This window comes from Sturnus vulgaris, chromosome 8 (assembly GCF_052056855.1).
Source record: "Sturnus vulgaris isolate bStuVul1 chromosome 8, bStuVul1.hap1, whole genome shotgun sequence".
NCBI lineage: Eukaryota > Metazoa > Chordata > Aves > Passeriformes > Sturnidae > Sturnus > Sturnus vulgaris.
Window position 1 is genome coordinate 3,705,697 of NC_142250.1, and position 25,701 is coordinate 3,731,397.

Genomic DNA, 25,701 nt, shown 5'->3' on the forward strand with positions numbered 1-25,701 from the left:
ACGCCAGGCAACCCCTGTCTCTGGTTTGCTTTCCTGCTTTGTCACCAAGGGGCCAAGCAAGGTTCTGTTCTGAGCTCCCTCACTATTTCACTGCTCCCATAACTAAATCCCTCCCCACCCTCCCTCTGGAGCTATTTTGCAAACTACCACAGGTCAGGGGTGGAAAGACCTCATTGGCTTCAAGGAGAGGCAATTGTCCCTTGGCTGCTGGGCTGAGAGTGGTAGAGCAGGAAGGTGTGGCCATGTCATTGCTGCTCCCAGCCCTGGACACGTATCTTCCCAGGCTCCCTTCCCACCTGTGTGTCCCCTCAGTGTCTCTCAGCTCCTGCTTGGTGGGGGAAAACATGTCCTGGCTCCAGTTGTGATTGTCCTGATTGTTGGCTGTGCACATACTGGTGAGGAGCTCACATGGACATGCCGACAGGTTGCTGCCCTGGCTGAGAGGGAAAGCAGAGGGGTCGAAGTTTCCTGGAGGTTTTCTGAATCTGCCAGGCAACCCACTGTGATCTGAGCCTGTCCAGCCAGTGGATAGCTGCCTTGGAGCTGGAGGATCCCCCACATCTCCAGGGCTGCCCTGCTCACACATTTCAGGCTGTCTCCTTGAGGACAGCCAGGCTTTCTGTGCTGCAGCTGTGCCTGTGCCTCTGGGGCTCTCTCCGTGCCTCTCCAAACAGGACCCAGCCCCGATGCCTCTGGGACCCCTTTGGGCAGGGGGGAATAGGCCATTGGACCTGGTTGGGCCAACCCAGCCTCTCCTTGCACCTTGGCCTTGGCCTCCACCCACCATCTGTGGGCTCACTCCAATGTGGGGGTGTCCCAGTAGTCCCTGGGAACCCAAATCTGGATTCTGCATTGAGATATAGCCTTCCCAGTGCCAAGCAGAGGGGATAATCCCCTCCCAGGGATTGCATGTGCAATATATCTCTGTCTCGAGTGGAGCCGGAGGGCCAGGTATGGAGTCATCCTTCCCGAAAGTGGCCAAGCCTGTCCAGGAGGAAAGGAGAAGGAGGTGGGGCAGGGCTGCAGAAATAAGGGGGGAAGGCCTAAGGGAGAGCTGTGGGCTCTTAGCTTGTCCAGAGAGGCACAGAGGGAAACGGGAATTTTGGGAGAGGAAGGACTTCTGAAGAACCAAGAAAGGCTCGTCAGGCTTCCTGCAAGCCACTGAAGGAGATGAAGGTGAGGAGGCCAGAAGCTGCTTGTGAGGACACAGGGACCAAAGGCAGACCTGGCCTAACCCCTGCTGCCCGAGGTGGGGAGCATCCCTGCCCACATCCTGGTGGGATCTGTCTTTGCTGCCCCTGGGGCATTCTGGGGAGAAGGAGAAGGTCTGTGCAGATCTGTCTGCAGAGCTCTGTGCATCTCAGCAGCCTCCTGCCTGCCCCTGCTCTGGTGGCAGCAGGCTACGCTGGGGACAGTGTGAGCACTGCAAGGAGCCACAGCCTGAAGGTCATGAACTGGGCTAGGGGGAGGCAGGTTTTGGGGAGCATCTCCCCAGCCACTGGGCTCTGGGGTAGTGGGAAGGAGCAGGTGACCTTGGAGGGTCACTTGAATAATGTTAAATGCCCAAGCTGTAGTAGTAGGGAAGCTGAGGGAGAAGACTCTCATCATTTCTGCTGGTAGAGGCTATGCCTAGGTCAGCTTGAAGATTAAGCCTGTTTTGTTTTCTGGCACTTCTCAGCATTTTTTTAACTCTCTTTTCTTGAAGGAATGCCCAACTTTGCCTTGTCAGGTCAGTGTCTGGTGCTGGCTGCAGGGTTAGTCAGGGCAGGGAACTCCTAACCCAGCATTTTGCCACCTCTCTGTAGCTCTTACCAGACCAGCCTCCTTCCTCCAGGACCTTGGCTGACTGTGGGGAACAGCACCCAAAGGCTCTGTAATTAAATAGAGCTCTTGCAGTCATCCTGCTCTTTCATGCCAGCATTTAAATCCAGGAAAAAGCCCAAACAATAAATCTACTGGTGAAAACCACAACAAATATGTGTCTATCCAAGCCAGAGGTATTTTGCACTGGCAGAGGAAATATTTTGCTCAGGAATGATATCACCCCAAATTAGGATGAGCAAGAAGCTGGGATGGAGATGGAGACCCCAAAGGTCCCTTCTCACCACCACTGCTCTCCTGGCAGGAGGAGAGGTGATGGGGCTGGAAAATGTGGTCAAAGGGGCCCATGGACTCAGAGCCATTGTGGAGGGCTGACTGTCACCCCTGCCCACGGCAGATTTGCTTTGCACCCTTTGGATTTCCACTCCCGGCATGTCCACCCTGACAAAATTGAGTCAGTGTCACATGCAAGTGGTGTCTTCCTCCTTTTCTGGGTGAGATTTGCTCTTTTCTTTTCAACCCAGGCATGGTCCCTGAGCCTGGTGCTGACATGCAGAGCTGACACGTTACCAACAGGTACCTGCACCTGGAAAGCCAGGATGAGCAGCCAGTGACGTGTCTGGCAACCCCAGGGCACAGGCAAAGCAGCTGGAATCCCTCTGCCAAAGAATGCCAAAAATGCAGGTCCCAGCTGGAGGGCACCACAAGACCTGTGTGATCCCAGTGATGGGGACGCGTCCCAAACTTTGGGATGTGGCTCTTTGCTACTGAGCTCCCTGGAGTTTGGGATTGCAGTGTCTGAATCACTGGGCTGTGTGGCTGGGGCGGGACTGGGCTTCCAGGTGTTGATGGACAAATCCCAGTCTCTCTGGGTATCTTTATAAGCCAAGAGTTCCCTCAGTGCCACCAACCCCGCCAACTGCACAGAGGGCCTGAAGCAGCAGGTCAGGGTGATGTTCTCCTGTTCTTCTAGCCCAGGCTATTGCTGAAATTAAGGATCCCAACCGAGTCAGGAGGCATTATTATCACTCCAGCTGTGCATTTTATGAGTGGAGAACTTGGTGGTTAGACGTTTTCCTGGGTCTTCATCCATTTTGGCTCTGTGAAAGAGTTGGAGTGAAGGGGTTTGGTTGCATCACCCAGCGCTGGTGGCTGGTGAACAGCAGCTTTGAGGATGAGCAGGAACCACCTCTGCTGTCCTCCACCCTGGTTGCCCATGCTCAGGGACTCACAGCTGAGTGGCAGTTTGGGTCTGGATGGTGGGATGTGTTTCCAGTCAGGGCTGGAGGAGCTGGCCCTGCCTGGCTGAGCTCTGGGCAGCGTGGACAGGTCCCCTGTGAGGCACTGGGCTGGCCTCTTCTCCTCTAGGAATGCTCTGGACTGTGCCAGTCACCTGGGGATGGACACAACTCTGATGACCTGTGTGACCCCAAGACCGGGTGCAGGAAGTGGGGACTGCCATTTTGGCTGTTCTTTCTGCATTCCTACCTTGTTTTCACACCCCAGACCAGGACTCTTTTTGTGCTTGCTGAATGCCACAGGAATGCACAGGGACTAATCCTTCCCTCTCTGCCACATCTTGGGATACCAGGAGAAATTGCTTCTGTCACTGCTGAAAGCTGCCTGCCAGCGCTCTCTCTGACATCTGTGGGCATTGTGGCACAGCTTGTCACCACTCTTGGCCACTATAACATCTGTGTGGCATTGGGCTGGGCAGCAGAGCCTTGAGCATGGAGGTGACCTCCAGCGTGTGGGAGATCTCTGTGCCACACCTCAGGAGCTGGGAGAGGGGTGTTGAGAGGAGGAAACTCTCATCACAAAATGTGCAGGAACTACAGGAACCACAGGCCTGTGTGTGGCCATGGAGCAGTGAAGGGTGTCCTTGCACGTGGGAAGTGCAGATCTAAGGGAGATGGACCATGGGGGCAGAATTTGGCAGGGATTTGATGCCTCTCTGGACAGGGGATGTAGCCCCAAGGGAAAGAAGCTCTTTCCTAAGTGACAAGCTCAACCAGAGGATGCAATTGATGTGAAACTCCTGTGGGTTTCACAACAAGAAAACAGCAAGGAGGAGCACATTGTTCTGTGTGGCATCTTCTGATTCCTGAGCAGGCCTGTTACCCATCCCTTGTTACCCACCCCTTGTTACACACAGTGCTTGCTGAAGTGGTTATTTCAGCAATTGGTCAGTCTCTGATGTCCCCAGGCATGGTCTGCAATGTGTTGTCTGTGTCTGTGTGCAACTGGATGAGGAGCCAGCCGCTGCAGCTCCTGCCTTCCTGCTGTCCTTTCTATCTTCATTCCACACCCAGGTTGAGGGGCTGCAGGACTAAAAGCACCTGAAAGTGGTGATTTGCACTGAGTCCAGCCTGCAGTTGTGGCCGTGGTGTTGGGCAGCTGGGCAGGACAAAGAGAGATCAGGTTTAGTGATGGGGTTTGTCTATGGGATCAAAGAGCAATCCAATCTCTCCTTCCCTCAGCCATCACAGCAATTTAATCCCAGGACATCCCTTCTCACCTGCATGGGGAGATGGAGGCTCCAGGGTGGTGGGCTTGAGCACAGAGCAGGGCTTGAGTTGGCACTTTGTTTTCCGGTGTGAGAGGGAGTTTTTGCTGTGGCCACACGGTGCTCCTCAGTGGGTAGGTGTTGCCATTTTCCTGAGCAGCCCAGGAAAGCTTTCCATGCAATAAGACTACTGGGAAAATATGCTCTGGAAGGCAGAGAGCCATTTTTAGCTCCTGAAACAGGATCTTCAGGGAAATGGACTTTGCTGGATCTGCCCTTAAGTCTGGAATGCCTTGGGTGCTGGTGGTGGCAGGGCAATCCACGAGCCTGTGGCCAAGGCAGGGATGAAGCAGGGAAGCTCCTGAAGGATAGAGCTCTGACATGACTCCTCCTGTCTGGGGGAGGATTCTTCCCTGGAAATGCTTTCCCTGAAAGCCTAAGGATTTTGCTGAAGGCACACTGATGCTTTTCCCAGGCAGGGGGTGGTGGGAGGCTACTTGTCCCACACTGCAATTACAACTGGGCTAGATGAGAATGGTCAGCAAGAGAGGCTTGGGATGGGTTCCAAACTGCACAAGGGGTTGTAGACACCTGCTCTCCGTGGCAGCACCAGGCTTTGGCTGTGCTGCCACGCTGCTGGGGCTGTACAGTGTTCCCTCTGCCCCTGGAGCACCCTGAGCCCTGCTCATCCAGCCCCATTGTCCCCCAGGTGCTGCGGACAGGTGAGATGTGGCTGCTGCTGGTGGCCCTGTGCCTGGCCCAGGGGCTGGAAGATGCCATCCCGGATTCTGAAGTGTTCTACAATCCTGAGACATTCATGAACATCGTAAGCACTGGAGGGACACTGTACTTCCCCACGAGTATGCCCAAAGTCCTTCCCAAGGGACCAGCTCAGCTCACCCCTTCCCTGCACCTGCACCAGGCCTCTTTTGGGGGCTTGGGGCATCAAAAATCTTCCATATTTGCTTTGCTGTCACTCACTTCATGCCCTCAGCTTGAGCCTGGCCTCTCCCTGCTCTCCCTCTAATTCCTTTGGGTGGAGGTGGCACCGGGGAATGTGGCTGGCAGGAGTGGCTGAAGCTGAGGCAGGCACAGAAGTGCTGGGTCACCCTCTGCCCTTGCACCATTGTCCCTGCAGAGCCAGAAGATCCTTTTCCACGGGTATTCCAGCGAGGAGTACGACGTGATGACAGAGGATGGCTACTTCCTGAGTCTCAACCGGATTCCCCACGGCAAGGAGGACGCTGGGCTCTCAGGTGGGCTCAGCCCCACTGAGGGGGGCACCAGCCCTGGTGACCCTGGCCCCTGCCTAGATGTGAGAGGAATAGTGGGAATACCTGTGCCTTCAGACATGGTTTGGGCAGCTGGAAGAGGGATGAGGAATTTCTTTCTGGCTGCCTTGAGCTGTTCCTGGGGATTCAGGAGCTCATCACCTGAAATGGGTGCAGTACCCAGCAAAGCCCCAGTGGCTCTTTCCCTGCAGCAAACTCCTGCTCCAAGGTCCAGGCTTAGAGCCTGGGATGGCAAAAGCCCCTCAAACACAAAAAAACATAACCAGGGAAATAATGGGATAAGGGAGCATTTAATGTGCAGCCTGCAGAAAACAGTATTAAATGGTGTTTTATTTCCATATGGGAAAGGTGTCTTCCTCTGTCAACTACCTACTATCTGCTCTTTCAGGACCCAGGACCCCCGTGCTGATAGTGCATGGGTTTTGTCTGGATGGTGGTGACTGGGTGGACAATTTCCCTGACAGCAGCCTGGCCTTCATCCTGGCGGATGCGGGATATGACGTCTGGATCGGGAACAACCGGGGCACCAGCTGGTCCCGCCGGCACCGCAGCCTGTCCATCAGCTCCGAGGAGTTCTGGGATTTCAGGTCGGGGGCCACCAAGGACAGGGCTGGGGTGCAGGGCTGTCAGTGCTGAGCCCTTGGTGTCCGTGGGAGGTTGGGAGGTGGGAATCTCCTCCAGGCTCTCCCTTTGCCATGCAGTTTCCACGAGATGGCCATGTACGACCTCCCAGCCATGGTGGACTTCATCCTGAATGTAAATGGGCAGGAGAAGCTGTTCTACATCGGCCACTCTCAGGGCAGCTCCCTGGGTGAGTGAGGAGGGGGAGGAGAGGGCGGTGGGGGGGAGTGATGCCTGTGAGAAGCTGCCTGGAACAGAGGCTAGACAGTGTTAAAGGAATAAAGTAGGGATTTATTAAAAGGCCTTCAAAGGATACACCTTGGGCAATACAAGAGCCTGGCTGTGGCTCTACCCAAGATGGACCCAAGATGGATGGCATGTCGCACGTTTTCACACTTTTATAAGTTTTGTCCATTTACATATTGGGGTCAATTGTCCAATTACAACTTCAGGTTACGAAGTCCCATCCTCCCAGAATACTCTCCTCAATTCACTGTTGTTTACATTTTTTTGGGCCTGAAGCTGCAACAGTGTCCTTGGTTCTCAGGCTAGAAAAGGATTCTTTTGTCTAACTAGATTTGCTAACACTTTATATTAAGTTCAGAGTTACACACCAGTGCAGTACAGAATCCAGAAAATATGAAAGCTAAAACTTAAGGCATCAGGAGCAAGGCATGGGGCTACCATGGGAAAGAGGCATCAATTTCCATCCCAAACTGGACGCTGCTGGGAGCAGGGCTGAACTGGCTGCTGTCCCTGCCTGTCTTCCTGGCCCCTCTGCATGGAAGGGGTGCACCACAGCCTGCCCATCTATCCCAGACTGTGCTGGCATCCAGGAACTTTTTTTTGTTCAAACCCTGCACCTCAAACACAAGGTCTGGGGCGAGCTGGGGTTCGTGTTGTGATCTCATGCTGCTTTTCAGGTTTCATAGCGTTTTCCAGCATGCCACATCTGGCCGAGAAAATCAAACTCTTCTTTGCCCTGGCTCCTGCATACACTTTCCGCCATGTCCGGGGCCCTGTGTTAAAGCTAGTCTTTCTACCAGACCTGCTGCTCAAGGTACAGGAGCTGTCTGTGGGCTGTTACACCCAAAATTCAGGGACTTTTGGCAATTCCTTCCCCTGCATTGTCACTGTGCACTGATCCTGCACCTGCAGCGGGCATTGGAGCTCCTAACACCATTCCTAACATGTCCTCATGCTCTTGCAGGAACTGTTTGGAACCAGAGAGCTGGTTCTGGTGCCGAGGAAGGAGAAGGAGCTCCTGGTTGAAAGGTGCAGCAAGAGGCTGGCAGCTGAAGTGTGTGTCAACGGTATCTTCCTCGTCGGAGGGTTTGACAGGAACAACTTGAACAGTGTGGGTGCACCAGGCTCTCAGTCCTGCCCTCTCTGGTTTTCCTAGACACCTGGAGATCATTAAGGAGACACAACAATGAGTATAAACCCCCAAAATGAGGTGTGAAAGGCAGTGGTTATTTGGGGATTTCCTGCAGTGGTGTCAGGGTGTTAAACCTAATGAAGTCTTTGGTAAGAGAGAATCACTTGTGGTCTCATCTCTTAGGGAAAGGAAACTCTTGCCTCATTTTTGTCTGTCACACAACAAGTTTACAGAAGAAAATAACCGAAGAATGACTGGACCAGTTGTATTTCCATTTTAAGATATTGATTAAGTGGCTTACCTTTGAAAGCTGCTTCTAGCTCTGAGCATAATAAAGCTGCTAAAGAATGAAGAGTGTGTAACTTTTATATTGCAGCTATAAGACAGAATGTTTGAGGGTTTTTTGCCTAGATGGATTTTTATCCTTCCCAACTCACTTAGAAAATACTTTTTTTTTTCCTGTAGAGCCGACTGGATGTGTACCTATCTCATTTTCCAGACTATACATCAGTAAAAACTCTCCTGCACTGGGGACAGGTAGAGACTCTGATTTTATAACTACTTTAACATTTCTTTCTTTTAATCTGCGAACGTGATATTTTCAAATGCTGCTTCATTCACCCTGGAAACAGGTAATGAAAGCCAAGAGATAAAAGGGAATTTTAAGCTGCTGCACCAAGATGTCTCAAAAGCCACAGGTGTCCGGGGGGCTAACCCAGGGTATCACCTGGATTAACCCTTTGCCTCTGCCTTCCAGACTGCAAAAAGTGCGCATTTCAGGCAGTTTGACTACGGGCTGAAAAACATGGAGAAGTACAACCAGGTGAAGGGGATGGGGCTGGCTGGGGTTGGGGATCACACCCCACCCACCAGAGCCCCCAGGTAACAGGCGTGCTTTTCCCCTTGCCAGCTGACACCGCCCTATTACCCGATTGAAGCCATGAGGGTGCCGGTGGCCCTGTGGAGCGGGGGGCAGGACTGGGCCATTCCCCCTGTGGAGATCCAGCGTTTGCTGTCCCGCCTCACCAACGTCGTGCACCACGAGCACTTCCCTGACTGGAACCACTTCGACCACTTCTGGGGCCTGAACGCCCCACAGCGCATGTACAGGCAGATGGTGGCCCTGATGAAGCAGAATCCGTGAATCCATCCATGAATCCATCCATGAATCCATCCATGTGGTGCCCCAGGATGGAGGAGCTGCCTGTTCCCACGCGCCTTGGGGCATGGGGCTTGTGTAAGGAATGCCTTGCTTAAAAATGTCTCCCATCCCTCTGTTCCACACTGATTTAATGCTTTTAAATGCAATGCTGTGATTTCTGCCCGCCCTCTGTGTCTGTAGAGATTGCAATAAAGTCTTGCATCACAGCCAAACTCCAGCCCTTGGCTTGCTGGGTTTGCAGATCTGCTGTGTTGGGGTTTTTTTTTCAGCTTTTGCAGGCTCAGAGCCATCCAGGAGTGAAGTTTTACTCCAGGAATTGGGCACATGCTGTGCTTTGTGGGTTTAGGCACAGGAGGGAAGTGGCCTTGTGACAATCAGTGGTGGAAAGAGGCCACATCTGGCCCAAGGGGCTCTGAGCTGGGCACAGCTGGTAAAGGGTAGAGAAGTAGGAGAGCCTCCTCATCAGATCCTCCTCACTGCACAAAGTTCAAAAACTGGTGATTTGCTGGTGATGAAATATGCAAGGAGAGGCTGAGCCCTTTCTCACCTCACAAATCCACCCAGCTATCCCTCTCCAATCACATGGTTTCTTGCCAAGCTTTTCTTGCTCATCCTGTTTAGCTCCTTACTGTTGAAATGAAAAAGAAAGTCAGGACTAGAAGAATAAATTTCAGCCACTCTGTTTACCCTGGAGGGGTTAACTTGTTACTGACTCTCTGGAATCAAAGCTACAATATTTTTTTCCTACATTTGTGCTGCATTAAACAGGGCAGGAATTGGTGGTGCCATGATTTAATTTCAGGTTCTGGGAACATCTGGCAAGGCTGAGCATCTCACTTTCTGGATTCCACCTTATCAGCAGGACTACTCAGAGAAAACCGCTGCAATCACCAAAGGCACTCATCTACCAGCTTGTAGGAGCAGAGCAGCCCAGCACCAGGGTGGATGTGCCTTTCACCTTGCCAGGGATGGGAATGGCAGAGTATTGCCAGAAGTTGGCACCAGAAGGATCATCTGAATCAACAGGGCATCCTTGGTGTGGCCCAGTGACCAGGACTGAGCTATTTCTATCTTGTCAGCAACTCCAGGACTCTGGAGAAAAACCTTGGGAGTGAAAACCTAACCAGGTGGATGATGAAAAACAGCAACTCAAGGTTTTCCAAGGAAAAGACACCAACATCTCCCCACCTCCCTGATGACTGCCTGGCCAGCAGAGCCACTCATCAGATGTGGTGGGCATGCTCGTGCTCAGCCTAGCAGCCCCATCTATTTATTACGTGGGATTCATTTATTCTGTTCATTGCATATTATTCATGACAGACCCATCTCTGTGTTACATGTGCTGGCCAGCAGCTGTTTGTAGAGTTGTGCAGGATTCTGCCTACAAGTCCCTGCACGTGGCAGAAGACACCCACAGCAGAAGGTTTTAGGACCTCCAATCCAAAGAAAATAAAAATGCTGACGGTCTGGGCGGATTAAACCTCAGCGGGATTAATTTGCAACCTCTGCATCCCCCGCCTTTTAATAGTGAGATAAATATGTTTAAAGGATAAAGCATTGCTCTCTAACCATTCTGACGTCAGCTGAGCAGCTTGTGGGGCTGCAAAGCTGGGCTCAAAGCATCGATCCTCGTAAGGGAGGCATCTGGTGGTGCCACCAGCACCAGCACCAGCCACACTGGGGTCTCTGCACAATGCTGAGCCCAGCTCAGGCTCTGCAAAGATAATCCAGCCCCTGACCTGCATCTGAAGAGGGAAAGGAGAAGGATCCACAGGTAAGTCGGTCTGTCAATAGATTGCCTAATAACAGGTTAACAAAAATAAGGAATTGGCACAGAGGATTGGAGGCTGTTGCCAGTGATTTGCAACGCTATGCTGGGGCTGATGAGGGTGGATCATGTCTGTATTTAAGGCTGCACCTTCAAACAACACACTTCAAGTACCTTTTCCAAGTGAAAGCCAGGCTCCTGTTATTCCACCCACAAAACTGTGAGGACATGGAGTCCTGACCACTATTTTACGTTGCTTCCCAATCCTTTCATGAAAGAATCAACCTGCTCACCAAATCAGAGAAGCTCAGAGGCCAAGGTACAGCAGTGTGGCTGTCACTGGTGACACATCAAACCTGGCTTGCTCTCCCAGGAGCCCACGAGCATCGTGGCAAAAGACTGTGTCACCCTGGGGTCTCCCATCTGTACTCTCCTGACCCCAGGGGACAATTTGAGGGTTCTTTACTCATTTATTTCTACAGCTTCTGGGTCCTGCCATGTGCTACAAGTCTCATCTGCAAATGTCTCCCGCTGCTGGCAGCTGATTTATTTTCATTTCAGCCAGGATTTGGGTCACAGCTTTGTTTCAGGGTTTTGAAAGGGAAAGAAACTATTTAGGCACAGCAAAAGGAGACAAAGCAAACAAGGAAAAGCCCTTTTGTCCCCATGGCAAAATACGAAGTGAAGCTGCATTTTAAAATTTTTTCTTTTTTGGTTTTGGGAAGATTGTTTCTGCAGAACTGGAAAGAGACTTTAAAAAAAAAAACAAACAAGGAGATGTGTTTAAACAGGATTAGCTTCAGCAAGAATTTGTACTACAGAAAGATGCTTAGAGAATCTCTTAAAGACAGAAAAGCAAACAATATCCAAATCCGATAATCTGATCACCAGATAAAATTTACAAGCAATTTTCTTAGTAGAGAGGAGTATTTACTGGAAATGGACTGTCTTGAACAAACTGAACAAATAGATTAGGTGAAGAGTATTACCTAAAAAGACAATTTTACAGAAAGCTTCTTGCAATGAAGTGGAAGCCACATACTTAGGAAGAAAATGGGTGAAAAAATAACTAAATCATGGATTATTTACTGCAACCCACGTGGCTTCGTGAAACTCCAGGAAACTGTAATGAGTGCAAGCCTCTTTTCCTAAATAAATGCCATTAAATTTTCATTTTGCTCCCTGGCTCTGCCCTACAGAGAAGAAAGGCTGAGGAAGGACGATGAGGGAAGCAGCAGGGGAGCAAACACGTCACGGCTGTGTCACAGCTGGTGGCTTTGCTCAGAGTCCCCATGGGATGCTTCTCCCCAAAGGTGGTGAGCAAGGCCAGCACAAGGACATCCAGCACCAGGGAGGAATCTCTGCCCTTCACTTCTGCCAAGCAAATTATAGCTGTGAATTCTATTAGCAAAAATAACCCACAGCAAGGCTTGGAGTGGCTGCTCTACCCCAAATTTATTTTCTGGCGTCCTCCAGGCCTCTGACTGATCTGCTCTGCTTTTCAGAGTGATACAGATCTTCCAGGAAATTTTAAATGAAACACGACAAACTGAAAATCTAACTGTACTCCACTGTATGATTTTTAGTAATCTCTCTAAGAAATATTGCCCTGCCTCACAGCTGGATTCTCCCTCCCTGAAAGAAGCTGATTCTTCTGGTGGTTGCACCATTTATTGAGATTTTCTGATGAGCCTCAGGATTTTGACTGGCAGAAACAGCCAAATTTTTAGTGCTGTAAAACAACTGCCTCTCCTTCAGGCTAAAGAAAATAATCATTAAATCATCACGGCACCTCTGAGATCACCACTCAATCCTATTACCAAAACCTCTCCGATTTTGGTGTGCCTAAGTGCCTAAGACATAGGCACTTTGTGAGCACCCTAAGCCCCTTTTATTTGGATTTTACGCATTCTGCACGAGAGTCACACACTGACTTGCAATTTCTCTTCAGGATTTATTAATTTCTCACCTCCCAGTCACTGAAAGAAAAAAAAGCCCAAACCCAGCTACACTAAAAATGTGATTAATGACAATTTTTATTGAATTCAAAACCACTAGTACTGGTTTTTCTCTAGGGAAATGGAAAAAAAGCTGGAAATAAACTATTTACAAGGGCCTGGAAAGACAGGACAAGGGGGAATGGCTTCCTACTGCCAGAGAGCAGGGTCAGATGGGATATTGGGAAGGAATTGTTCCCTGGGAGGGTGGGCAGGCCCTGGCACAGGGTGCCCAGAGAAGCTGTGGCTGCCCCTGGATCCCTGGAAGTGTCTGAGGCCAGGCTGGAGGGGGCTTGGAGCAGCCTGGGATAGTGGATGGTGGATGGGCTTTAAGGTCCCTTCCCACCCAAAACCTTCTGGAATCCTAATTATGGTGTTTTTTACCACAGACCCACCTTGATGGTCTTAAGCATTACAGTGCCAGACCTGAGACAGCAACAATGAGCTTTGTGTCACTGATGAGGACACACACACACACACACAAAAGGAAAAGGGGAAAAAGAAAGGAAAAAAAAGGCAGTGCCAGGCAGGAATAGCATGAAGGTTCCTCTCCCAACCCTGTCACTGCTCTAGTTAAAAGCAGAACATTTTAATGAACTATATTCAGGTGGTCCAGATAGAGAGAAATTTCAAAATCCTCTAGAGACAGCACTAATCTTATGAGAAAAATCAGGAAAAAAATCGTACCAAGTAAAACCAGCATCTTTAGGGATGCTTCCTCATGATGTCAAGGATTTCCCGGTACAAAACCTCGGTGGCATCGAGGCCCAGGATGAAATCCATGTGGTTCCAGTGGGGAACCATCTTGTGATGCACCAGGTTTTTGACCTGGGGGAGGAGGAGGGCAGTGTCCCGGGGGTCAGCCAGGCAGTCCTGCCCCGCATTCCAGATGGCCGTGGGCACCTCCATGCCCTTCACGTTGTAGAACGGTGCCCCTGTCTGAGGAGATGGAAAAGGGGTGTCACAAAGAGGAAATCTGGCTGGGATGCAGCAAATTGCACACCCTGAGAGAAATTGCTACTCTTTGGGAATGCAGGGAAATAAAACCTGAAGCTTCTTTCTTCTAGAAGGAAGAGGAACTTCAGTAGAGATGGAGCATAGCCTTACGTGCTACAATTCAGTGAGTTAATTTAATTAAAATTAATTAGCAAATTTGTTCTGCCCGGCTAGAAATTCTGGTTCTGATGCTACAGATGGTTTTGATAAGGAGGAAGAGCTTTGGTTGTTATTTGATTATATAGCATTATTTAATAGCATATATTATATGTATGATTTAGTGCTGTTAAATGATCCTGCTCCCAGTAGGAGGTTGGACTGAGCACCTCCACAGGTCCCTCCCAGCCAGCCCTGCTGGGGTTTGTGGTGACACTTCACCAGCACTTCCTTCAGCCCCGTGACAGCAGGGAGGCGTTTGGAAGCGAGTTTTGGAAATTAAAATGTTTCTGGAGGGTTGTTTCAGCTCCACACCCTGAGGACTTGCCATGAGGTGATTTGTCAGCAACATGTAATTAATCCAGTTAAGAAGCATGCTGCTTTCTTAACAATTTTTGTTGTTGTTTAAGGAAGAAAGAAGATTTTTTTTCCCTGTTCCACTATTTCAGAGAAGAAATTTTTCCTAATATTCAGCCTGGTGTAACTTGAGACCATTTCCCCTTATCCTATGGAAATTGGAAAGTGTCTAATTTAAAGCATTTTACTCCATTTAAAAAGTATTTGCAAACTGAGTTGAGAATGGAAAATGCTGTTGTTCCAAGCAGAGATCCTGACGTTCAGTTTGGGAAGAGAGAAATACATTAAGAGGAGAGGGAACAGGGGAAGGGAAGGTGTGGCCACTGGAAGCACCTCACCTGTCTGTAGTGAAGGCTGTTGTACACGTGCCCCCCATCAAAAGCTCTCAGTGCCCCACCGTGGACTCCCTGCAGCAAATTCAGACATGCAGTGGGCTAAGTGAAATCACAGTTCCCTGGAGGTGCAGTCAACCCTCAAAAGTCAAACCTCAAAAGTTAGTTTTCATCACTGAAATGGCAGGATTTTTCAAGTGAGTCTCACAGATCTGGCCCTAGGCCCAGCACAAGTAATTATTGTCATGATTTTGGACAAATTTTGGACAAATTTTGGACAGAGATTATGTTTCCAGTGTTTGTGGGTAACACCTGGATGGGAGGAAATTAAAAATGTTCTCGAAAAGGGGTTTAGAACACTAAATATTCCCTGTGGACTGGAGAATTGGCCTGAAATGGCAAAGATGGAAGGAGCCTCTGAACGTCTCTTGTCTAACTGGAGCAGGACAGCAATACAAGGTCAAGGTGGCTGGGGCTTGATCCCTCCACTGGGCAGCAGCACTTCAGAAAATGGAGTGTATGTGTTCCTGCCACAAACCCTACAGAGTTCTTCTGGGGTCCCTGAGCAGGAATTCCACACTGGGAAGAAGCTGTGCCTGTGGCACACACCTCAGAGAAGGTGCATAGGCTGAACCTGCAACCTACAAAAAATGTGCAAATTTTTAGCTTGAGGAAGAGAAAAGGAGTGCAGCAGAACACAACTGCAGTGTCAAAGGGCTCTGGTGGTGACTGTTCTCATGCCCACAAGGGGAAGAAGGAGAAATAATCAGCTTTATCGGTAACAAGCTTAATTGGCTGCTGTCCAGATGCACCTCTGCCACAGTCTGACCACTAATGGCAGGGCAAGACTGGAGCTGGTTTGAAATAAGACCCCTGGAATGTGCCTGCTGTGGATGTGGGGTCCTCAGCTCCATTCTCTTGACAGATCCTTCCTTTGGGGCCAAAATCTGCCGAGTGTTTTACAGAGGGGTGAAAACAAAACCAACAAAGATCTGACAAAGGCGTCTGGTCTTGCAGCAACCAGCACAGCAGGCTGCCCACAAGGGACCAGTGAGACTCTGTTTGGCACAGGAAGGAGCCTGGGAAGGTTTACCTGCAGCCAGTGGATTATGTTCTGGACTGAGGACCCCGCCGGGCTGTGTCCCATGTACACATCAAATCGGCTCTGCAAGGACATGAGCACATTTCACAGCAGGATTCAGCTGGCTCCTCACAACAGGGCACTGCAAGGCTTTGGCCTTCAGAAGGACCCTTCTGCAGATTAATTCCCACATACCATGTTTGTGTTCTTCCAGTTAAACCCGAAAACCTTGGTCAAGAGGTGCTTGCAGACCTTCGAGCAGACACAGAACCTGGAGAGGATCAGCTCCCCCAGGGCAGTGTGTGGTAGGAATTCCTTGGTGCCAAACAGCTCCTGTAAAATGGCAAATGTACTCATCAAATAAGAAGTCTGGTCATGCTCTTCCCCAAAGCACTACCACTTTACAACTTCTATTTTATCCCCACATTAAGGTTGCCCATAGTGAAGCCTCCCTTGCACCCCATGAAATGCTTCTGTTCCTTGTTTCTTATGGGCATGACCTCTTACATTCATTATGCTCTTGTGTTAAATGGTAGGGCTCAATTCCCAGTCTCTGCAATTGTTTTATTCGCCAACGTTTTGGATCTAATTCTGCCAGAATATTTTGGGGAGTGAATTCAGGACAGGACTGAGCATTTCTGTAGTGAGATGTGTTTTTCTTCATTATGAAAACAGACAGAGCACAGCGCTCTCCTCTGTGTAAATGAATTGAAATATTCCACAGATAATTTCACAACCCCTATGAAAAACATTTTGGCTGTGCAGAACATAGTGCAGACCAACCTTAAGCCCAGAGTCAGAAAAGAATGAGAGTTTTCTAAACGGGCTCTGAGAAAACATCACTGTGATCACAGGTGAAAGAGCAAAGAACACTTTGATTTTCCGAGCCAGCTGAGGCATAATGGAAAAGGCTATAAAACCTGGTGGGGAGGAAAAAAGTAGAAAAAAAAAGGTTAGTCTTTCAAGACAGTCATGCACGTAGTTTAATTTTAGTGAGTAATTTTACAAATCTGAGAGGAGATGTAGACTTCTCATGCTGTCATCAAAAGGACCCACTCACCTATAGTGGTGCCTTGGGAATGACCAATATAATACAGCTGTTTCTGTCCTGTTTTCTGCTCAATAAAGCTGATCATGGCTGGAAGATCGTATTTAGCCATCTCATCGAAGCTGCAGGAGGAAGAGCAGATGTCCTGATGAGAGGGGCAGCATCTACACGTGCACAGCCATCACCAACAAACCACAAAACCAGCAGGGAGGGCAGGGCCCCTCCACAAACCTCTTCATCCTACTGAGTTTTCACGTGGGCTTTTCACTCAAAATAAGTTGGATGAGCTTCAGTCCAGCCTGGTTCCCTCATCCCCCAGCTAGGGCAATGTGACCCTGACAGAATTCAGCTGTTTCTGAGATCCTCAAACCCATTTACCTGAAAGCCCAGAATTCATCCTGTTTGGGAGTCAGGACCTGGTGTCTCCTGGACCAGGTGTTCCCTCTGCTGTTCCCTATCCAGACATCGTAGCCAGCATCTGCGAGGATGAAGCCCAGGCTGTTGTTGGGCAAGTTGGTGAGCCAGCTGCTGCCTTCTGCAAGGATACCATGCTGCAGGAGTGCCACGGGTCTCACACCTGCAAGACAGGCAGCATGATGACTCTCTTTATTTTTCATGCTGTTTGTCACCTTTTGAGACAGTTCGTGAAGTGTTGTCTTCATGGCAGCCAAAATCGGTGGAGGTTTGTGTCTGTGTTCCTCTAGATTTCATTTAAAAAGCAGGTTCGCTAAACTGCACCATTATCTTGGTCTTTATCCCCAAAATCTCTGGGGGTGTTGGCAGAACCTGGGCTGCCTCCTGTAGACAAACAAGGAGGAGCCTGGGGATGTGATAGGAAAAATGCAATTTTCATGAATCTAACTTCAAGCCCCACCACTCCTCATAGGACAAGAGGATCCCCTGGAGGCTCCTCAGGGAGTACCAAACCAATCTGCTGATCCATCAAATGGCTGTAGGAGCACATTTTGGGAGCCAGGCTCTGGCACAACACACCAAGATGGATTCAGAAAGTGCAGTTTATTTTTTTTTTTTTATTTTTTACAGAAAATGTGAGTTCTTGTTTCAGGTGCTGAGAGTATGGCTAGAAGTCACAAGACTTATGGCTACAGGTGGTTTTTTTTAGGATTTAACTAATAAAATACAGCTAACAGAGATATTTATATTATTAAACTAATATTAAGAAATTTTATTTAATTACAGTGTGATTTTTCTTAGCCAATCCTGTTCTGACACACAGACCTATTTTAAGATTTCTTGTTACTTTTGTAACTACTTTTATTTTTTTTATACTTTAAACTTTATAGTTAACCTTTTTTTTTACTTAACATGTTTTTGCTTTAAGCTTTAAATTTACATTTTTACTTCTAGTACCTAAGCTTGGAAGCTTTTCCCAAGGCCTCAGGTCAAATTCTGTGTTCTTTTCTAAACTTTGATTTACAGGCCTAACGTTCTGAGAATTTCTTGCATTTTGAATTCCAACAGGCTGCCTCTCACTGCTGGGATTGCAGCCTGACATTCAGTGCTCAGGGGTCCATGAAGGGTGAGGAAACATCCCTGGCAAGGGATCAGCCGTCCTGACAAATTCTGATCCATCGAAACTGATGCTAAGCCACAGGGAACCTTGAAAACCCTCTTGCACAAGCCCTGGTACCCATCCCAGTGAATGGCTCAAGGTGTGTGTGTCCTGTATGGCACCAGCCTTACCTTGGCACCCGGCATTTCCTCTCCCGTGAGGAATTCTGTTGAGCTGAAGGATGTAGCCATCTTCTGTCACCACATCATACTCCTCGCTGGGGTACCCCCAGAAGGAGGCCATTTCACTCTGCAACAAGAGGAAAGCCAATAAGAACATTATCTGCAAGGAAATCCCTGAATGTGACATTTAACTATAATTATTTAATAGTGGCTGTTTCCTGGGCACTTCCCAGCTCCGTTCCAATGCCATCGTACTTACAATGTTCATCCCTGCTTCTGGATTCTTAGGCAATTGGGAATTAAAGATGCATTCCCCACATGCCATCCCATGGAACATGGACACCAGAGCTAGAGCCAGCCACATCCTCGCTGTGCCTGGAACAACACACCCACAGAATCAGTGCCAGGGAAAGCAGGGGAAGGAGAGGGAGATGAGGGCAGGAAAACACCCCAGGTAGGACTCAGACTCAGTCTGGTGGCTTGGATGACCACTTAAAAGCGTCAATGCACGTGGGGTGGCTCAGGAAACACATCTCAGCAGGGATATTTCCAGGGAGGCGGGACAGACTTTCAGGAATTCCTGTAAGAGGTGAGGCAACAATTCTTGCAGTGCTCTGCATACCACTGGGAACTGCAAGAGGTTAAAATCATAGAATCACAGAATGGTTTGGGTTGGGAGGGACCTTAAAGCCCCTCTCATTCCAACCTCTTTCCACTACTCCAGGTTGCTCAGACCCCCATCCAACCACTCCAGTACACAAAGGACGTAGGGTGTTGCTTGTCCTATCAGTGACCATGCAGTGCCACTTCTCCACTCTCTCCTCCAGGAAAAGAGATGGCCAAGAGGGAGAGCCCTGTCCCATCACCCTGCTGTTTGCATCACCTATTGACACCACTGCCCAAACCTCCCCAGGAGGAAGAGGGAGGATAAATAAGATCCAGAACTGCCTTCCCTCCCTAAATAGAAATAAAATCATGAAAAGAAAATCTCTAACCGCTTGCCCTTCTCCTTGATCATGGTGTAAAAGACAAGAATTGATTACATTTAATTCAGAGGAGGACATTTTAAAGTGCAAATCTATATGCAAAATGGGGAGATATGCATCTTCCAGCAGATCTAGATGTCCCGTAGTGATACTGGGTTTAACACAGCTTAAAAAAACCCTCACTCAATGTGCAGCTGCCACAGGAGGTGGTGCAGGCAGATGGGAACAGCAGGTTTCACACAGTTATGGGCAGGAGGCATCACAAACAGATACTGAAAGGCCTGGGTAGGATTGCTCCCTCCAACAACAGTAACATTGGACACCAGAACTAAAACTGTGCTGGACCAGCCTCTAGAACTGACCCAGCAGGTCAGATTTTGGTTCCCTGCTCTGAGGCAAGCATGGGCTGTAAGTGCCATGAGTTGTAAGTGCCATTCACAGCCACGTTTAGACCCGGCTCTACCCCTGCTTTTGCCACACTCACCTGTCCAGAAGTGAAGGCAGCCAGCCCAGCTGAGAGGTGGCACAGCTTCTGCAGGAGGAGAGGTCAGCCCCTGGAGAGGATGGGCTGTGCAGGGAAGAGATGTCCAGCCCGGAGGAGATGGAGATGTGGCAGTGTCAGAGGATGGGTTCTCACCCCTGGCTGGTCCCCGGAGCAGTGCTCTGCATCCCTCTGGAGACAGCCCTATTTGAGCTGGCTGCAGGGTGGGGTGGCAAGTGTAAACACCCTGGGATACAAAACATATAGATCATTAGGTAACATCACAGTTTAGAAAGCGCAGTTACCGGAATTTGTGGAGGGCGGTTAAACACTGTTTAGGCAGAGTCAAATTACTGTGGATGTTTGGAGGTGATTTCCATTGATAAAGCGATTTAATTGGTATTGCTGAATAAAGTTTTCAGCTTCCCATTTCAATGGTGGTTGTATTTATTTATTACAAGAGAGATAATTAAGTTATTGCAAGGAAAGATCAAAGTCTAAAATGGATTTCCAGTAACTGTGGTTTAGAAATATTGATGCATCTTGTTATACAAAGATGCCACATGTGTGATGGAGATTAAATCCCAGGCAACATACTGAAAACATCTGTACTGGGTCAGGCTGGGATGGAGCTCCCATTCCTCATAGCACAGGGATGGGACTCAGCCAAGTTGCCATAGCAGCACTCCATACTTTGGCTATCTCTCCACCCAATTTTCTCACTTTTGCTTTTCCAGTTCCCTGCACCTGCCCCACTTTGGGGTGGGGGATGGAGCTTGTTCTTCACACCCTTACAGGAAGGTACGAGGAGTACCTAAGTGCCTTATCCTACAAGTGTCCTGCCAACTGGGAGAGTTATCCCTCTCCATCACCCGTGCCAGGGCTGGGGCTGCCTCCTGCCCTTCCTTCCTAGATTGTTTTGCTTTGGAAATTGCGGTGAAAGGTCAGTAGGGAAAGGTGTCATCTGTCTGTCAGCTTGGAATGGGCCTGAGATGTGCCCAAGGCATGCACCTACATTTGTCACTTTGTCCCACTTCTATAAACACACAGTACAACAGGGGTTTGTCATTTAGAGGTTTTGAGGTTAAGGGTGACTTTGTTTTTGGGGTCCTGAAGCCACACTGCACCCTAGAGTACGACACCTCTGGCTTTCACCTTCTGGAAAGGAGGAAACAGATCATGGAAATCTACACTGCAGGGAAAGGACAGAGAAACTCTGGTCACACTCATCTGGAGGCACTGCAAGGGGCAAGATGAATGCTGCACCCAAAAGAGTCCTGTAGCACTTGAGGAGCAGGACATTGTGACAGGTCTTCGAAGATGCTCCGGCCTCCCAAGGGTCATGTGCAGCTCCTGCTGAGGCACCATCACTGTAGAGGCTGGATGGGATCAAGGAGAGTCCCTCAAACTTCACTGCATGGCCAGACGCAGTGAACTCGGCTCCATCCACCTCCTGCTGCAGGGTCTCTGACAGTTTGTCAGCCCCTATGGATCATCTTCACAGACTTCCCTCTCACCACGCATTCCAGAACTGGACATAGCATCCATATGTCACCTCTCCTGCACCAAACAGCAGTGGTGACAACAGCCAGGTGGCCCCTTGTCTGCTCCTATGACCCAGGCCAGGGTTCTCCATCCTTACAGGGAGAGCACATTGTTGGCTTGTATCCAGTTTGGTGCCTGCCACCCCTCCCAGGTCCTTTCCAGTAAGGCTGTTGTGCCACAGCTCCTAATCAGTGTCCCCGTGCCCTGCCCTCATCCAGGGCCGCCTGCCACTAGCACATACTTCAGGTAGGTGTTTAGCCCAAAAGCAGGAACATGTCACACATCCCAGAGCTCTCACCCAACTCCTGCTGCCCTCTCTTGCATCACTCCTGCTTTTTTTGCTGGCAGTCCCCACGTGCTCATCAGGTGAGCACAGAGCTTTTTCTATCGCAGTGGAAACTCCAGCACTACCCATCATGCTCAAGTTTAATCACCAAGTTTTTTATAAAATTACTGCCAGGGATTCTGTCTTAATTCTTGACATTCCTCTTTTGGCCTCAACTCTTTAATTGTAATAATGTCTTAATACTCTTCTACATCTAATAGGTGTTAGAAAGCATTCAGAGGAGATGAAAGGGAAGGTCTGGGGGGCTGGCTGAGGTCACTTGGTTTGCTCAGCTGGAGCACGGCACACTGAGATCAGACTTCCCTGGGGGCTGCAGCTCCTCCCCAGGGCAGCTCCGACCTCTGCTCTCTGGGAAAGGGACAGGACCCAGGGAATGGCTGGAGCTGGGCCAGAGCAGGGTCAGGCTGGAGATGAGGGCAAGGTTCTTCCCCCAGAGGGTGCTGGGCACTGCCCAGGCTCCCCACGGAAGGGGCACAGCCCCGAGGCTGCCAGAGCTCCACACAGGGTGGGATTGTTGGGGTGTCAGTGTAGGGACAGAAGTTAGACTGATGAACCCTGTGGGTCTCTTCCAACTCAGGATATTCTATGGTTCTGTGACTCTGTGACTGCTTTCCTACCTGCTCCTACATGTAAGAGATTCTGCTGATCTCAGTGCCATGCTGAGCTGGCAGCGAGAATCCCGGTGACCACTCAGTGCCATCAACCATCCCCAAGCACATTTCCCACACAGAGCCACTCGGTGGCCCAGTAGGCCACATATTTTTGAGGTTTGAAAAATCTCCTTTTCACGAAGACACAAGCAGATGGGGGTGACAATCCCCTGCCCAGCCAGGCAGAAGTGCAACCTCAAGGGTGGTCTTGGAGACAGCAGAATCTGGAGGGATTCAGGAGGGAATAGGACAAGGTGCCAGCTCTGCAGGAGGTGCTGAGGAGGAGGCACAACCTCCTGAGACTTCTTTCCAGGGAAGGATGTCAAGAAGAGAAAACCTCCCACCAAATGGGAATCCACAGCTGTAAACTCTTACATGTCAGTTATACAGTCAACCTTTTTTTTTTTTTTTTTCTCTTTTTAAAAAAGTCTCAGATGGAGCACATGTCCTCTTCCATGATTGCCCCACAACACACGGGAAGGGGACACAGGGGCTCCCACCTCTCTCCAGGAAGCGCCTCTCAAACAACACCTGCCCTGAGGCCAGCTCGGAGCTCCCTTTGAAGACGAGCATCACCAACACCTGCCGGTGCCTCAGGAACCAGCAGCTCTGGGGAGCTTCACACCCACCTGTTGCTCAACACCTCTGCCAAAGTGCCGGGTTCTGGTGTCCCTCATACCACAACGATCCTATCACAAGTTTTCTGGAACATCTTCTCTCACCCACGCAGCTGGGGAAGGGTAGCAACCCAAATCCTTGCCCCAGCTGCTCACTCTCAGGGCTCTCGGGACGGGAGTTTGTTTTCCCGGGGCAGAGGCTTTGCACGCAATGCCACCACCCCTCAGCACTATTTGCTCTGGGCCCAGCATCCCACTTTCCTCACACCGAGCCGTGGCTCCTTGCAAAACACCGGCACCTTCTGGAAGGTGTCACACCCCCGGCAGGTCCTGCTGTGTAGCACCTCCAGGTGGGCAGCATTTGGTACGGCAGAAGCTGCTCTCTAAAGATGGTTAGACCCAGCTCTGGAGCGTGCCTAGACCTCTGGCAGGTGTGCGTGACACAGGTATGTGTGACACAGGTGTGCGTGGCATAGGTGTGTGTGACACAGGTGTGCGTGACACAGGTGTGTGTGATATAGTGTGCGTGACACAGGGGTGTCTGTGTGTGTACAGGTGTGTGCACCAGGCAGGCATGCACGTACAGGTGTGTGTACAGGTATGTGTGTGCGTGCAGGTGTGCACATGCAGGTGTGGCCAGCACAGCTGTGCCCATACAGAGGTGTCTATCCAGATGTGTGCCCAGCTGTGTGCATACAGGTGTGTCTGTACAGAGGTGTCTGTCCAGGTGTGTGCCCAGCTATCTGTGTACAGGTGTGCCCGTGCACAGGTGTTTGTCCAGCTGTGTGCCCAGCACAGCTGTGTGCGTACAGGTGTGCCCGTACAGATGTGTCTGTCCTGGTGTGTGCCCAGCACAGCTGTGTGCGTACAGGTGTGCTCGTACAGAGGTGTCTGTCCGGGTGTGTGCCCAGCACAGCTGTGCGCCCAGCTGTGTGCATACAGATGTGTTCGTACAGACGTGTCTGTCCAGGTGCGCGCCCAGCACAGCTGTGTGCGTACAGGTGTGCCCGTACAGATGTGTCTGTCCAGGTGCGCGCCCAGCACAGCTGTGTGCGTACAGGTGTGCCCGTACAGATGTGTCTGTCCAAGTGTGTGCCCAGCACAGCTGTGTGTGTACAGGTGTGCCCGTACAGATGTATCTATCCAGGTGTGCGCCCAGCACAGGCGCATCCAAGTATCCCCGCGCGCGTGCGCACTGGTGCGAGCTGTGGGCGTGGTCTTCCCATGCCCCGCCCACTGGGCGTGGCTCCCAGAGGCGCGCGGCCGTCCGGGAGGCCCCGCCCACCACGGGGGCGTGTCCACGTCGGTGTCCATGTTGGTGGGCGTGTCCGTGGGCGTGTCCGTGCCGGTGCCGGTGTCGGTGTCGGTGGCGTGCGGCGGCCATGGCGCGGGTGCTGGTGGTGGGCGCGGGGCTGACGGGCGCGGCGGGCGCGGCGCTGCTGCGCGGGGCCCCGCGGGCACAAGTGGCCGTGTGGGACAAGGCGCGGGGCGCAGGTGGGTCCGGCGGGGGGGGATGACGGGGGCGAGCCCGGGCCTGGCGTGTGGCGCTGTCGCGTGGGGTGTCGTGAGGCTTGGGGTGTCATGTCGCGTGTCGCGGCGCTCCCTGACCGGCTGTCGCGCAGGGGGCCGCATGAGCACGACCCGCGCCGACCGCGGCAGCGCCGACCTGGGCGCGCAGTTCGTCACCTGCGAGCCGGAGCTGGCGGGGCCGCGGCTCAGGTGAGACCCGCCCCATCCCGGCCTGTCCCGCCCCCATCCCGCTGATCCCGCCCCCAGCGCTTCGGCTCCGGCCCCATCCCGCTGATCCCGCTGATCCCGCCTATCCCGCAGGTGGGAAGCGCGGGGTTGGGAAGGTTTGCTTCAATCCCTCCGCCAGCACCCAAACCCCGCTGCCGCTCGCTCGCGGAGGGCTGAAATCTGGGAAACGCGATGGAAAACTCATTGGTAGCTCACTGTGTCTTTGGGAAGGGGAGGGAAGTGTAGCAGCGGTGCGAAAATGCGAAATTTGCGTGAGAAGCAGCGACAAGACGGTGGCTGGAGTATTCCTGCACCCCGCAGAGCTTGTGCTTTAGGGAGTTCCAGCTTTCGGGAGCTGTCGTACATTCCTCTGCCTCTGGAATAAGCAAGCTGACAAGTTCCATCACAGGTGGCCTTGCTCTCAGGTAAAAGGCCAGGCCCAATGCAATAGCACGGTAGTTTGTTCTTGTATTGCTGCGTTTATGCATAACCCGCCTTGAAATGCTGCCCATTAAAATTTGAAAGTCAGGCTGGTCTTAGCTTTGGTTGTGGGGAATGGAACGAGTTTTCACCCCTGTTTTATTCTTCCTTTCAAGATTCTACGAGGAGCTCGTGTCTCACGGCATCCTGAAGCCACTGACCGCTCCTGTGGAAGGAATGGTGGTGAGAGAAGGCTCCCAAAATTACGTGGCACCCCAGGGCATCTCGTCGGTTGTCAAGTACTATTTAGAACAGTCAGGTAATGCTTTTGGATACCTTTGTGTGAAGGGAAAGGCTTTAATGGTTGTGTTTTTGGCGGTGCCTTTCGAATTTAAATCCCTGATGAGGTTATTTAAGTTCCTTGTTGGTTTATGGGTGCCTGGAAGTTGCTCAGGTGGATAAACGTGTCTGTGAGCTTTGTGAATTCCCAAGTCCTGCAGGTATAAAATCTCTGTACAAACAGAACATCTGCTGGGTAACGGGACAGAGGGGTGAGCTACATCCTGTGTTTTGGAGAAAGGATGTGAACCTGCTGGGTGGAGAGTCCTTTGGAAAAGGAGTTTAGACTTTCTTAGGTGCCATGTGGCAGAACCACGTGTGCAGTTCAGTGACTAATTTAACCCTGTTTAGAAAAGTTTGAGTCGTGAGA

General features: G+C 50.7%; 3 protein-coding genes across 9 annotated transcripts in view; 2 read left to right on the plus strand and 1 right to left on the minus strand.

The window, feature by feature from the left end:
• The first annotated feature begins 5,054 nt into the window (after nucleotides 1-5,054).
• On the plus strand, nucleotides 5,055-8,993 carry LOC106856692 (lipase member M-like). Its single transcript, XM_014882227.2, has 9 exons — nucleotides 5,055-5,153; nucleotides 5,466-5,583; nucleotides 6,008-6,206; nucleotides 6,321-6,430; nucleotides 7,164-7,300; nucleotides 7,451-7,597; nucleotides 8,084-8,155; nucleotides 8,376-8,441; nucleotides 8,529-8,993. The coding sequence occupies exons 1-9, from the start codon at nucleotides 5,055-5,057 to the stop codon at nucleotides 8,760-8,762; spliced, it is 1,182 nt and encodes a 393-aa protein (XP_014737713.2). The 3' UTR covers nucleotides 8,763-8,993.
• On the minus strand, nucleotides 6,002-24,004 carry LOC106856690 (lipase member K-like). 4 transcript variants are annotated; one of them, XM_088168723.1, is made up of 12 exons: nucleotides 22,848-24,004; nucleotides 19,681-19,924; nucleotides 18,470-18,585; nucleotides 18,220-18,337; nucleotides 16,894-17,092; nucleotides 16,528-16,637; nucleotides 16,251-16,387; nucleotides 15,663-15,800; nucleotides 15,480-15,551; nucleotides 14,393-14,461; nucleotides 13,233-13,484; nucleotides 6,002-7,646 (listed from the first exon to the last, which is right to left on the minus strand). In XM_088168723.1, exons 1-11 carry the CDS (start codon nucleotides 22,893-22,895, stop codon nucleotides 13,251-13,253), a joined length of 1,485 nt encoding a protein of 494 aa, XP_088024849.1. In that variant the 5' UTR covers nucleotides 22,896-24,004; the 3' UTR covers nucleotides 6,002-7,646; nucleotides 13,233-13,250. The 4 variants fall into 4 exon arrangements, with proteins under 4 accessions (XP_088024849.1, XP_088024850.1, XP_088024851.1 ...); XM_088168724.1 differs by lacking the exon at nucleotides 13,233-13,484; XM_088168725.1 differs by lacking the exons at nucleotides 13,233-13,484; nucleotides 14,393-14,461.
• Nucleotides 24,005-24,198: 194 nt separating this feature from the next.
• Nucleotides 24,199-25,701, plus strand: part of RNLS (renalase, FAD dependent amine oxidase) — a 52,758-nt gene continuing 51,255 nt past the window's right edge. Inside the window, exons 1-3 of one of the 4 annotated variants that reach the window (XM_014882282.2) lie at nucleotides 24,199-24,329; nucleotides 24,458-24,554; nucleotides 25,169-25,311. In XM_014882282.2, the coding sequence (XP_014737768.1) occupies nucleotides 24,218-24,329; nucleotides 24,458-24,554; nucleotides 25,169-25,311 (352 nt within the window). In that variant the 5' untranslated portion in view covers nucleotides 24,199-24,217. Of the gene's footprint in view, nucleotides 24,330-24,457; nucleotides 24,555-24,637; nucleotides 24,998-25,168; nucleotides 25,312-25,701 lie in introns of those variants that run through there. The other 3 variants (XM_088168727.1, XM_088168730.1, XM_088168729.1) reach the window with 3 other exon arrangements.

Excerpts from the sequence above, each read along its gene's own strand:
- LOC106856692 (XM_014882227.2), top strand. The coding sequence starts at position 5,055 with ATGTGGCTGCTGCTGGTGGCCCTGTGCCTGGCCCAGGGGCTGGAAGAT. Across the intron at positions 5,584-6,007 it reads GGAGGACGCTGGGCTCTCAG|GACCCAGGACCCCCGTGCTG; the intron begins GTGGGCTCAGCC and ends CTGCTCTTTCAG. Across the intron at positions 7,598-8,083 it reads ACAGGAACAACTTGAACAGT|AGCCGACTGGATGTGTACCT; the intron begins GTGGGTGCACCA and ends TTTTTCCTGTAG.
- LOC106856690 (XM_088168723.1), bottom strand. The coding sequence starts at position 22,895 with ATGAGGGACACCAGAACCCGGCACTTTGGCAGAGGTGTTGAGCAACAG. Across the intron at positions 18,586-19,680 it reads CTGCCTTCACTTCTGGACAG|GCACAGCGAGGATGTGGCTG; the intron begins GTGAGTGTGGCA and ends GTGTTGTTCCAG. Across the intron at positions 14,462-15,479 it reads ACATAATCCACTGGCTGCAG|GGAGTCCACGGTGGGGCACT; the intron begins GTAAACCTTCCC and ends AATTTGCTGCAG.